We start from the raw sequence: 17,400 nt of genomic DNA, 5'->3' as shown, positions 1-17,400 counted from the left end.
TGTTTATCTCAGTGCACAGTAAGCACGCAGTATATGGTGGTTGATACTACTTTTATCAATGATAGTATTAAGATGACCAGAAAAAACAGCACAAAGGAGACAAATAAATTCAAGGGCTTTAATGATGTGCAAGGTTTTACTTGGAGAGCCCATCACAAACCAAAGTGTAAGGACACAGAGCTGACCGTCCTGCCTGTGACTAGAGCTGGGACAGACCTGACTCTGCACATCCCCTCTGCGCACAGGGCCCGGGGGCGAAGCAGCAGTTGACACTAAGCAGCCCGGTCTCCAGGGAAGGAGCTAAGGCATGGGGAGGCCTGGGACAGCCTTGTGATGACCCTGAAAAGAAGCAATGAATTATCTGGGGGTCACCAGACTCTTCTTGGACTGAACTCACTGTCTCCCTTGCTGGTCACAGGTACCCCAAATCTGCCAAGGCTCTCTGGACCGTTCTGCTCCTCTGCCCAGTCTGGAACGGGGCGTCTCAGCAAAGGGGCTGAGAAGAGAGTACGAGGGTAGACTGGAGCCTTCTGACTCCTCTGACCTCTCATCAGTGCTGATGGGTAGCACAGGTCCTCCCTAATCTGGCATTCAACGTCAGGAGGGCAAACAGATCATCTGGGGAATGACAGATTAATGTGACTTGTCTATGTTTTTGATGACTCATTTAAAATAAAATTACTGGAGGAATTCGGGAGAGTGAAAAGTGGTATTTAGCTTAGCGGGTGAATGATAACAGTGTGGAACAGATCAGCAGGCTGAGGGGCCACAAGGAATGCAGAGAAACAGAGGAGGGTGTGGGCCCTCATAGACTGCTGTTCTGTAAGACACGGATGATGAGCAAGAGGGTCTGTAACAGGCAAGCCTGCAGGACACCTAAGCTTAAGTTCAAAGAATTTCCTCTGGGCATCCTGGAACTGCAGGGTCTCTCAGGTTTCCTGGGTGTGGTCAAGGCTAAAGGTGCATTTGCCTATTTGCTTATGTTGCAAACTGGTATTTCTTCTTTCTCCTCTTGTAGCAGCCAATGCTTCTAGGCTTTGCAACCTCCATACTAGATTCTGGAAATAAAGTTAAAGTACCTCAAAGGACCTTCAGAGATTTCCCAAGGCCCCAGATGACAGACTACTGGACATAAGAAAGGTTTCATACGTGACCAGACACTAGCTTCTTTCTGAGAATAAAGCAAGAACTTTATCTTCAAGGCTATACAAGATGAGAAAGATCACTTGTTCTTACTGACTTACGGAGTGCCAGCCCCCAGACTACACGGGATCTGGGATTTTGCTAAACTGCAGTGAACATGCCACATGGAGAGACGTGATTAAAAGGAACAGTAATTAGAGAACCACCACCACCTCCCAAGTGCTAGAGAACTTTGTTTGAGTGTTGTGAAAAAATTCCGAGCTCTGTAATTTCTCTTCTAAGAGGCTTTAAAAGTATACACTTAGATATACAAGCCAGAAAAACCTGAGCTACAAGGAAAAGCCTCTGTGCAGTGGCTTCACACAATGGAGAAGACATTTCTCCTTTTGTTCTCGTGTTTGCTTGAACCAACCAGCACCACTTGGCACTTACCTCCTTGTGAGTTTGGAAGTTAATTTACTAAAAAGATTAGTGGAGCCTCGGCTTCGAGTCTGCGACAACGGTGTGGCTTCATGGGACAGACTGGGCGAGGCAGGTGGGCCGTTATACGTGGCAGTGCGCCGCTCCCGGGGCTGGCCATGAAAAGTGCTACGACTGGCGGTGCCTCTTGGGAAGCGGGTCCGATCTGGCGTGGCTGCACTGCTAATACTGTGTGTGGACGCAACTGGAGCTCTCTGGTCAGGAACAGTGCTACGAGATCAGAAAATGACAGACTCTTACATTTTTGTTCACAAAAACCCTGGCTTTCTGGCAAACATGGCACACGAACATTTACAATCACAATATACTTTTCATATAGAGTGGAGAAAACCAGCCATATAAACCCAGATCCAAGGAGTATTTTACAGGACTTTGGAGCAAAACATAAGTTAAATGCGAAAGGGCACCAAAGGAACAGTATATAATGAAACAAAAACCTCACAGCATTTAAGGGAATCATACATACGTATTTTCAAGGACAAGATAATGCAGGGAAATTCTAGAACAAAGAATGCCTAACTCAAGTTTTTCCCCTTTGTTTCCCTCTCAAATTGCTTACATGCAGGAACCTTGCCAATATAAAAGAAAGAAAGGCTATGCAGGTGGAGCCGAAGAACAGGCAACTAAAGAGTTTGGAAGCACACAAATGATGAAGTACTGCAAACTTCCACATGCTGGAAGCAACCTGGAAAGAGGGGGATTTCTTACACCTTTCACAGTACGGAAGAGCATGAAGACACACAGATGACCAAGGACCATGAGACAGGATGGGCTTAACTAAAGCCACACACAGGAAGAACACTCTGTGGACAACTGGAACAAAATCTTGGACTGTAAAATCCACAGCACAAAATTCAGAAGCAGTGGGTACACATTAGTTTTACAAGGAATGTGCATTTTTCTTACATAGCCTTGGAGTTATCTCCTTCACTGTCTATTGGAGGTAACATCATCTTGGGGTGCCCAGAGGCTGACATGGACATCGACTTCTGATGTCTCAGCCGACAGGTGGAGGATGTGGTACAAACAGAGGCAGGGCTAGCTGCGTAAGCGAACATTTCTGTCAGGCTGGGAGGGGGTTTGGGTTCAGGCAGAGGCAGAAACAACAGTATGACGGACCAGTGACAAAAAGAGCAACCTGTTGTTTAAAGCATATAACCTTCCTCCCCAAACCACCTCATTGTTGTCAAAGAACAAAAATCTCTTAAACTTGTTTTGGGGATTCTGGAACAGCTGCTAACTTGTATCTGCTTTTTTTTTTTAAACAGCTAATTTTTAAAGTTGACTAGCTTTCAAAACAATGAAATAACATCATATATGTTTGAATATTTCTGTGAGAGGGACAATGTCTTCCAAGCTACATGTAAAATAAGGCCTATTCTAAAAGAGAAGTCTCTATTCAGATGGAAGTGGTAAATGAATCTATAATACTATGAGCAAACGGTGCTCTCGAACTGTTCCCAAAGCACACTGACGTGCTGTAAATGAACTAGTAAAATTATGGGCAGAGCAGTAACTAGCTGTACTTGTCAAAGTATCCTGTGTTGCTTAACTATAATTGAGAACCTTCTTACTCAAAGGCCATTCACTTTTTTATAAACAATTCACAGTACCCAGGGAGTCAAAAGAGACCCATTTTTCAAAGTGGGAAAACTAATAAGAGCAAATTAAATATCTACAGACAGAGAAAGAGTGACAGAGTGGTGAAAAAGCTTAAGGCTGCAGCTTCACCGGGCAGACAGCTACCGAACGAATCTGTCCCCTGTCCACGCTTCCGGCTCGGACATCATGTCCTTGGAATTCCCAAGGGGCAGTTTCTTTCCTTTAAGGAGAATCAGGGATTTAGAATTCTGACCACACCCTTTCAGTGTCTTTCTGCAGAAATCCTTTCAAAGCCTGAAACTTGGAAACCATCAGGTTCTTTCCCTCATGCGCCAAATGCAGAGCAACCGGGACATCATGTTGGTGTCAACCCCCTAACAAAGCTCTGGTGAGCCGGGTCCTCCCCACTTCTACTCTGAAGGTCTCAGTGCAAAGCTTCATCTCTCTCACAGGGCTGGCTCCCCAGTCACCTGTCTTCACTGGTCTCCTGGCCTCCAATCTCACATCTTCCAATCTATCCACCATACAGCTGTGAACTGTCTAAAACGCAAACCTGACCTAGGCACTCATCTGCTTATAAACTTGCAAACATACACTGTGTCTTCAGGATAAGGTTCAAACTCCTCACTCTGGCAACCAAGTCACATCCTCAGGCATCCACAGCTTGCCTTGCCACCTCTCTTTACTGTCTACTGTTACCTCCTGGAACTCGGCTTTCTGGCCCTCCTGAGAGGGTGCATCAGGTCAAAGAGCTTTTGCAGGTGCTATTCTCAGCGTCTGGAGAGCTGGCATCTTTCTGCTTTCATCCAAATGCAACCCCCTCCACAAATGCTTCACTGGTTCCCTCTCCCATCAGGAGTCACCCTTCCCTTCTGTGTGCTCAGTGCAGGCACTTGCCACTGCACACCACACTGGACTGCGGTGACTCCTGTCTGCTTGTGCGCCCTGAAGACACCACCTGCAATCTCATCAACACATCCCCGGTGTCAGCGGTGCGCCTCAGGGAGAGCAGGTCCTCAATAAATGTTCTCCTAACTGATAAGGTAAGTTAATGAAATGAGCCACTGGAATCCTAACAGTCCCAAAATGATGGAGACAGGTCTTCACACTAAATTGCTCAAGAAGATCTGCTTGGTCCTGCATTTCTGTTTGACAGTTCTGCCCTCTGACTTGGGAGAATGTCTCTAATACAGTCACAGAACTGGAAACAAGTGCCTCATAGAGATTACACACAGATTCACGTTTGTGCTTCGGACACTCTTCCTGTGGTAAACAACACTCGAATCCTGCTCTGGCAGAAACAGGTTGCTGGTCTCTAGGTGTTGTGGAGTCCACGCCAGGCTTCTCCAGCCAGCCTGGCCAGTGACGGATTTAGAGGCGGGCACATGGTCAGGGCCAGACCCGCACAGACCGAGGAGACGACCCCAGGGCTTCTGTCTGAGGAGAGCTGAGTGTGGGAAGACGTTAGGGCCGACGTTGCGGAGCCCAACATGCAAGTCCTGCAGAAGCAGGACTGTGAGACCGACCTTCACTCTACCCCTGGACTTTTAGTGACAGGAGTTCACAGATGCCCTTTTGAATTTACATTTGGGTTCCTCACTGATGGAACAATCTGAAGAAATGCTTTGTTGTTTCCATTATGCACATGCAGACACACTTGCACACAGACACAATTTTACTGATCTTTAACAAGTTCCGAGTAAGCACAACTATCTTGTGCTCTGCTGTGTGCTCAGAGCAGGTCAAGGGTCAACACACTTTATTGCTCCCAACCAGCTGCTAACGTTTTCTTGCCCAAATTAGCAGCTAGGATCAATGGAAGCATTAAGAAAGCAGGGGAAGAAGAAGAGGCAGGGGGTATGTGGCATCTTCCCTGGAGACTATCAACGTCCCAATCCGTGGAGGAGGGGGCTCGTAGCCAGCGCACCAAGCAAGCAGACGCTCCACCTGCCCCAGTGAGGCCCGCCGGCCCTTGGGCAGTGCCGCTCAGACCCACAGGGCACAGAAGCCCCGGGCGACTGTGTGGACAGACACCCTGCCACGAAAAACTAACTCCCCGAAAGTCAGAGCCAATCCTAAAAAGGAAGTGTAAACTCACATTTTCAGCATAAATTATTTCATTTGGGACATAATCTTAAAGGCAATTAAATGAACAATTTCTTTAGAAATTTAATCATGTCACATTAAGAGTTCCACAAAGCCAACAACAAAACAGATGTGTTTTTTTGACTTCTAAAAGCAGGCCTACTACCTTGATTTAGGAAACAATAAATTCAGTAAATCTTTGCTGAATTTCAAGTTTGTACAAACTCACAAAAGTTCTACTTACAACAGACAACACAACATTACAATGGGCTGCATCAAGTTGGTTGTTGTAAAGCCAGACAGAACTTCCCCCAGAAAAGTGGTAAAGATGACGGTTATATATCTCACAGACTACCTCACAACAATCTCCATAAACAAAAACAGTAGCTGCATTACATTTCTAGTAGTTCTGGGTCCGAGGAAGAATCATTTTTTATACCTTAACTTACAGAAACAGCAACCGTGTTTCTTAGAATTCAAGTTGTATGAAGTTCCTACTAATCTTCCTGCTTTGTATTTATGTCTGATTATCTTTTTTTTTCACTCTGATACCCTTATGGTTATTAAAGGAAAGGTGTTTTCAATTTGTTTGATATGACATGTATCCCATATCAGAACATGGTTACTGAATCAAAGCATACTCAGTGACTGGGCAAAAGCAGAATTAAAAGTAGAATCCAAAAGATTCATGTGTTAACTGTGATAAAACCCACACACCTTTTATTAGGCATGATCATTCTCATGTTGGAATTTTCCATTTTAGCATTCAGAATGCTGGACTTTTTTTCTTATACACATGTATATAAGAATGTATGTAAGAACGTACATATGTATAGGAAAAAAAAAGTCCAACATACTGAAGGCTAAAATGGAAATTAATGTCCTTCTTTCAGAAGTTAACACAAATCCAGGCATCCTGTAGCTCACCAGTATTTTAGCCAAGGAATAACATATATATATGGGAGAGGAAAAAGTAACAATCTGCTGCCAAAAAAGTCATCTGTGTACAGAGAAGGTTCAGTGCGTCTAATTTATGACTCAGATATCTATTTTCAGGGTGAGAAAGTTGTCATATTTAGTGCCTGCCTTAACTGAAAGTAAAAAATATGACCATTACTCTGGCACTCAAATCTCCATGTTTTCCCACAATTTTTCAACTCATTCCTAAGACAGAGTAAGAAAATCCAGGTGTTACTAAAATTATGGGCCCCATCTTGTATGGCTGGAGGCTCTGTTTGATTAAAGATAAAGATCACACTATCACAAGCAAAGCATTTGAGTAACTGATGCCAACAAAAGCAGTGAGGCCCAGGCCGGGGTGAGGAGGCAGCAGCCTCACTGAGGATGTCTGCAGATAGAACACAGGCAGGTAAGACTCCAAAGATATTAGACAATTCTTAAAATTGTTTCTGAAGAGTGAACTGAACAATGTAGGAGAGGGGAATTAGAGGAGCATGTGCACACACACAAACCAAAAACCAGGGGGCAGACAGACCTTGGTCTGACTCTGTACCTCAGAGAATTGCACATTCTAAAGTTTAAAAGGAATATGTTCAACAATTTTGAAGAATTTGTAAACAGGAGGGTCATGAAACAACATCACCCCAGTTCTACAGACTAAAATCCGTAACAGAAACTTCTGTCTAATTAAGTCTTCTGCTGGTATCTTCTATTCAATCACTTTGAACTAGAAGAAATTTTATTTGAGAATATAACTGCAATAAAAGAAAATTTACCAAAAAATAGACTACTTAAAAAAAAAACACCAATCATTAATTTCTAAGCTATCTAGCCCAACTGCTATACTCAAGTTATTGGCAGTTTTTGATCATAATGAAAAAGACAATGTTAAAACAAGCACACACACAGTATTCAGAAGACAGAATACTGGAATGTAAATATTTCTAAAAAGTCACTGAAAAATAAACATAATCTCACATAACAAGCCTTTCACCTTCATATCAACTCAAATGTAAGTGGTCTGTGGAAGAAGGAAGAATGATAAAATAGTCTGGTTTTAAGGATGAAGGAGGGAAGAAGAATCTTTGCTTGGGCTGTTACAGAAGTTAATGATCAAACGTTTCATCTGACTAACGAGAGCTAAAGGAAGCAAACCTTACAATGCCGTTTCAAAAAGTAAACTTCAGAAAAAAAGGAAAGAAAGTTTTGATGCCAGACATGGGAGTGTGACATGACCAGACAATGTGCAAGTTCAGAGGCCAGGGGACAATGAAAGATGAATTTATTTTACGGATTTCTACTCTAGAACCTCATCTACTCACTTTGACTTTATCTCACCACTCTGAATTTAGTTTTATACTACTCTTCCAAAAAGAACAAAGGAAAATCCATCCTAGTTTGGGAAGTTTGTCTATATAGAATATATTTAACTACTTTACCAATCCAACTTTTTTTTCTCTCTCTCCAAACTTAGTTCTACTCCATGCTTTCTGGACCTACTTAATCCTACTTTTCTGACTATTTCTTACTTTGTAACCCCAGGAAAGTTGTTTGCATAATCTGACTCGTTACTGACATATTACTTTGTTAGTATTTTAAATCACGCTTATCCAATATGATTGCTTCTCTACCAGATTAAAATCACTTGGAAGACTGCATTCTCCACTTCTCTGGGATTCTCAAGTGCATCTGGTAAAGTGAAGACTATGTTACCACTTGTCCCCCGGCCCCTTCAGCACACTGCTGGCCTGCAACTGAAAGCTCACCCACCCACCTCATGCTCTGTGTCCTCCAGAGGCCGGCTCCCTGCCTCAGGTCCTTATCCTTTCCCCTTCGACACTGTTCAAGTTATTCATGGGCACAAAATAATCTCCATTTCCCTGTTCATAATTCTACAATTAAATTGTAAGGTTACTATCTATTTCCTCTGGAAAAGCTCCCTGGTTTAACTCAACTCATCCAGTCATCACACAGCTGGCCAGGAGGATAAACTCAAGACAATGAGAAGAACTTGGAATTGTAGGAGTTCACTAAAAATCTGCATTCAAATTTAACTTACCATTAGAGAACACTTACCACCGTTATGTGAATTTTGATCATAAAAACTGAGAAGTAAATAACATCCTTCCATTTCTCTTGGGAAAAACAAATTTTCTTGAAATCAGGTAGAATTTCATACCTGCTTTCTTTGCCATTCTGAATTACTGAATGCCTGTCAGCTGTAGTTCTTTCACTGCAGACATAAGTATTCCGCCGCGTCATTCCACCAGATGCTGAATTACTCTATTAAAAAAAAAAAAGTGGGAGGGGTATTTTCATCTTAAAACTATTTAGTAAGTGTAGTACAACAGGACCCCTCTCATTTAAATAAACATGAATACTCAGTCTTTAAACAAACTTACACTAAAATATCGACAGTACTGGCCAATAGAACAGAGGTGAAGGCAGCCACTTTTACCCTCTTTCCCACCCTCCATTATTTCTGCAATAATGAAAATGGCTATGGTAGAGTGACTTTGAAAAGCTGGCTATAATAATCCACAGAGTAACAACTCATGGATTATTTAAAGCAAAGCAGGAAGAGAGAGAGATCCACTATTTTTAAAAGCTCATACTTTCAAACTAAAAAATTAAAAAGGAAGGATTATAAATATAAAGTAAATATACAAATAAAAATAATAAAAATAAAAAAGATGTAAATATTAGAGTTAAAGCTATAAAACTATTAGGGAAAACAGGGTAAATCTGCATGACCTTGGATTTGACAAGAGATTCATACACATGACACACAAAAAGCAGGAGTAACAAAAAGGAAAACAAGACAAATTGGACTTAATCAAAATTAGAAACTTTTGTGCATCAAAGAACACTATCAAGAATGTGAAAAGAGAACCTACAGAATAGAGAAGATGTTTGCAAACCCTGTATTTGGTTAAGGGTTAACATCCAGACTATGTAGAGAAGCTTACAACTCAACTACAAGATGACAACCCAATTTAAAAATGGGCAAAGGACTTGAATAAACACTTTTCCAAAGAAGGCATACAAATGGTCAATAAGCACATGAAAAAGATGCTGAACGCTACTGGTCATTTAGGAAATGGAAATCAAAACCACAACGAGGTATCACTTCACACCCACTTGGACAGCTGTAACAAAAAAAAAACAAAACAGGAAATAACTAGTATTGGCAAAGACTGGGAGAAATGTGGGCTCAGATATAGTAGGGATGTAAAATGGTGCTGCTCTGGTAGAAAAGTTTGGTGGTGCCTCAAAAAGTTAAAACACAGAATTACCATACGACCCAGCAATTTCATTCCTAAGTATATATCCAAGAGAAATGAAAACATAAATCCACACAGAAACTTGTACACAAACATTTATAGCAACATTATTCATAGTAACCAAAAAGTAGGAACAATCTAAATGTCCATCAACGGATAAACACAGGTAAACGAACTGGCACATAAAAAGCAACGACTTAGATGAACCTCGAAAATATGCTGAGTGAAAGAAGCCAGTCACAAAAGGCTTGCATGAGTCCATTTATATGAAATATCCAGAACAGGCAAATCCACTGAGAGACGAAGCAGATGAGTGGTTGCCAGGGGCTGGGGAAGGGAGCATTGGGGTAATTACTTAATGAGTACAGGGTGTTCTTCTGAGGTGTTTGGGAACTAGGGAGAAGTGGAGATTGCACAACATTGTGAATGTATCAGATGCCACTGAATAGTATGCTTCAAATGGTTGATTATATGTTGTGAATTTCACATCAACTTTTAGAAAGCTAGTACTTTCAAAATTAAAAAGCAAGGAACCAAAGTCATAAGTAAAAACTTATCAGATAACAACAATTTTTAAACAAAGACAAAAGCGGCCACCTTTAATACAGCATGAGCAGATCATGTACAGGGAAACTGAAGACTAATGGGAGAAAATTATAATAACATTACTTTTTTCCTTTATAAATAATCAAATACAAATGACTGATAATGCTCAGGACATATTTTCAAAGGGGGAGTGGGTAGATGAGTAGACAGAGATGGAAGTTGCGAAGGCAGGGAACAAGGTCCTTTCCTCCCTCTGGTAACTGTCAACAAAAGTTGGGGGCTGAATTTAAACTGCAGGGCTATGGTACGACGATTCAATTTTACAGCCTCGGGAGGCCAAAATAAAGAACCTTTCCACACAGGGTTTACTCTGCTAAAGCACAAGGTCAGAGAATGGGGCAGACAAAACCCTCTGGGCTCCTTTATAAGCCTCATCCCAAGAAACAGACAAAGAGAGCGGCACAACTTCCATACGGATGCCTCACTCTGGGGTTTCTTTGGGGAACAGGAAAGGCTCTGTCACTGTTAACTTTTAGGGGAAAATATGACTACAAAATATGCTTAAAATTGTTCATTCTCTGCAAATTCTTTTTAAAATTACATTTGGAGTGCTAAGAGTAATAATTACTATGGTAGGTCAGAGAGAATCCACAGAAAAGTTTCTGAAACTGAACAATTTCAATTTAACAAATACTACCTACTCACTGGGGAGATTTTTTTAGGAGCAGCAATTAAGAGATGGACTCAACTTTTCTTCAATTTCTTCACATTAACATTGAGTTAATACATGGAAAAGCACTCAGCATGGTCCCTGGCACATGGTGAGGACTCAAGCAATGTTCTGTATCTTTTCAAAGAGCCCTTTGAGATGCAGTGCAAACACCACGTCCCTGGCAGTGAGACTTCACAGTGCCCTGTGCAGACTCTGCTAGCCTTCTGTTTGGGGTCGTTAGTCTGCACCATCACCATTTGGTTTTATTTCTTTCCTGTTATACCATGAAGTCTTTCCATCTTTCAGCACCAGAGAGAATCTAAACCTTAGCAGATGTTTACGGAATAACCAGAAACAGCCCTTGGCAAAAAGTACCTGACCATTCATCTAATGGGAAGCGGCTCAACAAGAAATACCTTCAACGCAGCAGGTGATCTCCACAGGCTGAGACTGGGCACGGCGGCCCATCGGGTAGGCCATACCGGGCAGAACACAGGCGCCAAATGTCTAGACCATTTCAACCCTGTAACCCTACCCATGCTATACAGTTCAATAATACTTACACTAGGCACAGTGGAGCTTTTCTTACGTTCAGGAATATCTGCCTTATTGGGATTACTTGCATTCCCAAGCATGGGACTGGCTGGAGCAATTCCCTTTCCTCCAACAGCACTGCTGCTTGGTTTCCTGGAGGGAATTCCATCTTCTTTGAGGTCACTATCTGCAGTGCTGGTCTGACTCCTTTTTGGATATGCCACAACTGAAGGAATAGCTGGTCCAGCTAAAACAAAGAGTTGACTTTTAAAAGTCAGAATATTGTCTCACATTTTATTCAGCGAAAAGAAATATTTTATAAGGTGACCCAAGATTTCTATTCATCTAAGAAAATATAACACAGTAAAATTCTTTAAAATGTTTCCCATTCAGGTATAATGTTTTTGCTACACAATGAGTTCAACTTTAAAATTTCACTCATCAGTCCCTAACTTTCTACCTTTTTTGAGTCTTTTTTTTTTTTTAAGTTAATATTAAAGCTTATACAGTTGTCCTTTCAAAACATCTTTGGGGGTGTTACCATACAGATAACTAATCAAACTAACCTGAGGCACACATTATGCAGAATGAACTGCTTCACCTAGTACATCTGAGTGAATCACATCCTTCTTTGTACAAGAGATGCCCTCACCTTTTGGAACAGAACAGTACAGATTCACAGGCCATTTTTGTTTGAAGTTTTATTTTGGCTTTTTTTTTTTTTTAAGCACTCAATCTTCTAGATAAACAGGAATTTGAGTAGACAGGGAAAGGCAGTACTAGTGGAGGAAAGCATGTTCCTCATATAAATGACAGTGAGGAAGTGGGTGGATGCTCCCAGTGACATTCTGGGTGGGCAACTGACTGATGTCCTGCGATAAATCATCTAGACTCTGATGACACAGGAGATAAGGAGTTCAAAAGAATTTTACAGATGAATAAGATAACTAATATATTCATTATATATGATGCCCAGTGGTAATCTCAAGGAACGGCACTGAAAGCTCATCATTTATTCTATGGTAGAAAAGACTTTATATTTTAGGTCTATTAAAAAGTGAATGGGGTGGGGGTAGGGTATAGCTCAGTGGTAGAGTGCGTGCCTGGCATGCACAAGGTCCTGGGTTCAATCCCCAGTACCTCCATTAATAAACAGACAAACAAACAAATCTAATTACTGCCCCTCCCCTCAAAAAGAATTCAGAAAAGTGAATGGAGTGAGGTGCAGTAAAGCTACTTCTTGGACAAATATCTAAATGGTAAATCTATCTGAAACAGAATTAAAAGTAAACAAGAGTTTGCTTTTATTTATAGGGGGAGAACAATTAAGTTCTCAATTTGTCAGTTTTAACATAAAACAAAGAATTAGCCAAGTACAGCACGATGCTACCCTTAATACTTATCTTTTCTCTCAGTATCATGAGACATCTAATGACATTCTGAACCTTCAGTGTTACTACTGTTTTGTTTTAAAATATTAATTCTACTTAGAAAATTCAAAATTTTTTAAGACTTGAGATTGTGAATAGAAACAGATATTGATACAATCCACTGAGCTCCAGGTCTACTTGTTTTATACATTTATACATGTGCATATTTTAATCACATGTGCAGACTCACAGGACCACCACCAGTAGACAGAACAGTTCTACCTCAAGGATCTCACAGCCACCCTTTCACAGCCACAGCCACCTCTTCCACCTCAACCCCCTTCCCTAAACCTGGAAACCGTCAACCTCTTTTCCATTTCTGTAATTCTATCATTTCAAAAATGTTACATGAACCGAATCAAAATACTCTTGAGATTTTTTTCCGCCTTCTCCGCATAATTCCCTTGAGATCCATCCAAATTGCATTTATCCACAATTTGTTCCTTTTTATTGCTGAGCAGTGTTTCATGGTGTGGATGTATCACACAAAAATGCGACTTTTCTGTAGTCAAATCTGCTAAGTCTTTTCTTTCGTGGTTTTTAGTGTTTGGGGCTATAGTTAAAAAGATCTTCACTAGTCCAAATTACAAAGCAAATTATCTTTGCTTTTTGCATGTTTTCTTTTAGTATCTTTCTGGTTTCATTTTTTTAATACTTTCTTCATTCCAACTGGAATCCAACCTTGTATAACATGTAAGAAATGAATGCAGTTCTTTTTCCTTGTCACTACCAAACCTCCCCAATACCATTTACTGACTGATAGACCAGTAATTCTTTCTTTCTTTTTTTTTAAGTAAAAAAACCTCTTGAAAATCTGATGATCACTCTTCCTGAAAAAAAAAAAAAAAAAGGCACACACATACGGGGGTTCACACATGGGACCCAAATTAAGAAGCAAAAAAATTAAGTTGTGATTTTACAGAAGCAGGTATATGTGAATCATTGGCACCTAGGGGTAGGGAACAAGGGCAGAGATGGGGAGGGGAGGGCAAGCTTAAAACTGATCTAGTTACAGGCTGGTCTCCTTCACGTGGTACCAAGTGAATGTGCTTCACTAGATGTCATTATTTGAAACCTATCCCATTTTCTGCACTTAAAAGAACAGTGCCAGAGGCATAATCAAATCTTCATGGTTTTTTTCCCCTGATCACTATCTTCATCCCCATAAAGAATAAAAAAGAATGTGGCACTGAGTGATTTTTCTATATACAGAATTTCTGGAAATATTCCTTTATGAACTTTAAAAAAATATATTTTTATTGAAGTATAGTCAGTTTACAATGCTGTGTCAATTTCTGGTGTACAGCACAATACTTCAGTCATATAGGAACATACATATATTCATTTTCATATTCTTTTTAACCATACGTTACTATTAAGATATTGAACATAGTTCCCTGTGCTATATAGTATAAACTCGTTGATGAACTCCTTTTTAATATCAGAGGCTACAAGAAGGCTGATTATTATTACAAAAGCACTACTGCAGGAGGTAACGGGTGGTTAGTGGGCAGAGCCCCAGGCGTGGGTTCCACCTCAGGCATTCCCACTTCCACGTAACCTCGGGAGAACTGGTGAGCTCTCTTGACCTATTTCTCTACTGATAAAAATGAGTTTGGTGGGCTCTTTTTAGCTCTAAAATTTTCTGAGCTGGGGAAAAAAGGCATGACCAATCCAGATGGATTCTGTGCTTAAAGAAGAATTAACTTATTAAGGCAGTTACTAGAGATAAGAGAAAACTCCATTACCAGGTTTCTTCCCAGGATTCAGGAACAAGTCCCTTTAAACTGGTTGGTTTAGAACAACGCATAGGCATTTCGCTGATTGCTCTGCAATACACAGGCACTGAGAACCCCTCCTTGTTAGCAACTAATATGAACACAAGAAATAGAGACCCAGACCAGCACTTGGTTTACAAATGCCGTCTCTACTAATCCTGGCATCAGAAAGGGTTCTGAACTCTCAGTTTGACTCTAGAATAGCAGACATGTGGGCAGTTCACTGACAATGTCAGTACAATGTGCTGCTTCAGCCCAAACCACACGGAGAGGCATCATCAGCAGGAAGAGAAATGGAAAGTGAGCAAAGTGCCTTCACTTCTGGTATAAACTCAAAGCTGTAGACATCTGGAATACTCTGTGCAGTTCTATATGCCAAGTCGCCAGGTGAAAGAGCGGAGCAGGACAAAGCCCAGAGAAGGGAAATGAACTGAACTAGAGATGAGTGGGTGTTCTAGGTGGGTCTGTAGTTTTAAAAGTTAGGACCAGGCCAACAGAGATTTAGTTCCTGCATGCTGAAATTAAAAATAATAATAACATGTGACTAGTGGGGAGGGTGTGGCTCAAGTGATAGGGCGCATGCTTAGCATGCACAGGGTCCTGGCTTCAATCCCCAGTACCTTCTCTAAAAATAAATAAGCAAACCAAATTACTTCCCCCTAAGAAATAATAATAAAAAAGTAAGCTTTAAAAAAAGTAATAAAGCTTAAAAAAGTATGTGAATAAACACATACATGCTTGAGTCTCTGGATTCCAACACATGGGGCTGCCTTGGAAGTAGAATTACTGGTTGTTGGTAAGTATACCCTTTAGGGTCCTGAGTCTCCTTAAAGATTCACTGCTGTGGTGAAAATGTTTTATGAGTGAGGGTATTTAGATACATCAACAGCTGGAGTGTTGAGAAAATGACACAGGTCAAAAATTTAAACCAATTAAGGCAAAACTGGGGTACTGTACATTTTCCAGGGCCATGCTGTCCAATATGGTAGCCACTGGCCACATGTGGCTTTATAAATTTACCTTTAACAAAACTGAAAATCATTTCCTCAGTTTAAGCACTCAACAGTCACATGTGGCTAAGGATTCCACCCAGCCACTGAATGTACCAAGGAGATCAGAGCCTTGAGATAATCATGTTAGCACCTACGGGACTGCTATAAAACAACCAAGAAGGGAAAAGCCTGCAATCTCCAACCCCAGTAGGCTAAAAGCGAAAGGATGCGTCCCAAAGTTAGGAGGCCTCGGGTATACAGGAGATGCCAAAAGAACACACTGGAATGGTCTCAGACTGACTTACCATGGTCACTGTACCGCCTCTGCTTCTGGCTTGAAGAAACACTTCTCTGCACTTTGTGGTGAGGAGACTGGCCGGTACTGTTGTTGAGGTCACTGCTTGGCCTAACCTTAGCAAGTGAGAGATTGCTGCTAGAACTGGAGTCACTAGCATCCAGCTAAGAGAAAATGAGAAAAACAGAGCAAACCACAACACGAGCCCAAATGGTTTATCAGGAAACTACAGTTCTCGGAACACACAAACCCTTACAAATAGTTCACTCAGAGAAAAGAATCACAACGGACAAAAATGACAACCCTAAACTCAGGCAGAAGTTTCTTTCTGACTGCTGGAAACACACACACAGCTTACAGGTAGTTATGGCCTTCTCTCCAGGCTTCTGCAAAACACTAAAAATGCTCTATTTACTTCCCCTGATTTTACATAATTTTAAAGTTATTAATGATTATAGGTTAACTTGATGAAAGCCAAGTTTGTGATAATATCCCCTATGAAGGTTATTATCTTAAAGTTAAAATAGTTCAAAAGTTATTTCCAGGTAAATTAAAAAAAAAACAAACTAAGAGTTTACATGAGCTGAAAATTTACATAAAGGTTATTTCAGGTTTTTCTCTCTGATTATTCTTACCTCTGAAGATTTTCTCCCCAACAACAAATACGTAGCTGTGATTTCATCATATTTCATCTTACTAAGAGATTCTTGAATTTCTTCTTGTGAATATCCCATTCCCACCATAATATCTAAAAGAAGGGCATCATACAGTTCATGTGTTTTGTTTGGTTAAGAAATCATTCTGTTACAGGGTAAAATAATTTCCTTTATTTGACACAAAAGATCACGCATTTTCTAACATAAATGGCAGTTGGCTTACTCCTGAGTTACTGAAAGCTATTACAGGAAACTGCAGGTAAACCCCTAAATATGACAAAACAGATAAGCTAATTCATGTATCTTAGGCCTGACTTCCCATTATTCCTGCATTAGGCATATACATCAATCAAAACAGAAATATGTTACTTGCACACACAAGCAGGCAGGCACAGAGTAATTACCTATTCTTTTCTGGTCTGAGATGTCCAGTTCTGGTTCAACAAATGGCTTAAGCTCATCTTCCTCGTGCCCTGCATTGATCCACCTGTCCTTCATGATTTGCTGAAAGGTGAACTGTTCATTAGCAGCATAAAATAAAACATTCTGATAATCACAATATTCAGGAAAATTTATTTTCAGTATTTCATCCACTATGGCTCAAGGGATAATTAAAAACAAACAAACAAACAAACAAGCAAACAAAACCTCCATCTTACGTAAAAAGCCCCAGGATAGTATTCAATATGCCACACAAACCACAGTTCTAAAAATACTTTAAAGACTCCCCACAGTTGTTCCGTATTTCCACTAACGTGATTACCTCTAGAGTGCCTCGTTTTATCGGATTTAGCACCAGGAAACGTTTGAGAAGGTTTTCACAGTCTGTAGACATGTAGAAAGGGATTCTGTACTTCCCTCTCAACACTCTCTCTCTCAGTTCCTTTGGGGAGGTAGAGAGCA

The 17,400-nt window shown here is 40.7% G+C and overlaps 1 protein-coding gene and 1 non-coding gene across 12 annotated transcripts in view; one reads left to right on the top strand and one right to left on the bottom strand.

Annotated features, from left to right (window-relative positions):
* Nucleotides 1–17,400, bottom strand: part of MARK3 (microtubule affinity regulating kinase 3) — a 92,274-nt gene that overhangs the window by 5,982 nt on the left and 68,892 nt on the right. For 6 of the 11 annotated variants that reach the window (XM_006216869.4, XM_006216865.4, XM_006216866.2 and 3 more), the window contains 7 exons: nt 17,261–17,380; nt 16,902–17,001; nt 16,477–16,589; nt 15,852–16,005; nt 11,376–11,593; nt 8,450–8,553; nt 1,576–1,833 (listed from right to left, as the gene is read on the bottom strand). In XM_006216869.4, the coding sequence (XP_006216931.3) occupies nt 1,576–1,833; nt 8,450–8,553; nt 11,376–11,593; nt 15,852–16,005; nt 16,477–16,589; nt 16,902–17,001; nt 17,261–17,380 (1,067 nt within the window). The other 5 variants (XM_015250056.3, XM_015250057.3, XM_006216867.4 and 2 more) reach the window with 3 other exon arrangements.
* TRNAA-GGC (transfer RNA alanine (anticodon GGC)) lies at nt 12,415–12,491 on the top strand. The gene has a single exon. It is a non-coding gene; the product is annotated as a tRNA-Ala (tRNA).

Source organism: Vicugna pacos, chromosome 6 (assembly GCF_048564905.1).
Source record: "Vicugna pacos chromosome 6, VicPac4, whole genome shotgun sequence".
NCBI classification, from domain to species: Eukaryota; Metazoa; Chordata; class Mammalia; order Artiodactyla; family Camelidae; genus Vicugna; species Vicugna pacos.
The sequence above is the reverse complement of the archived record's forward strand: the minus strand, read 5'-3'. Positions and strand labels throughout refer to the sequence as shown.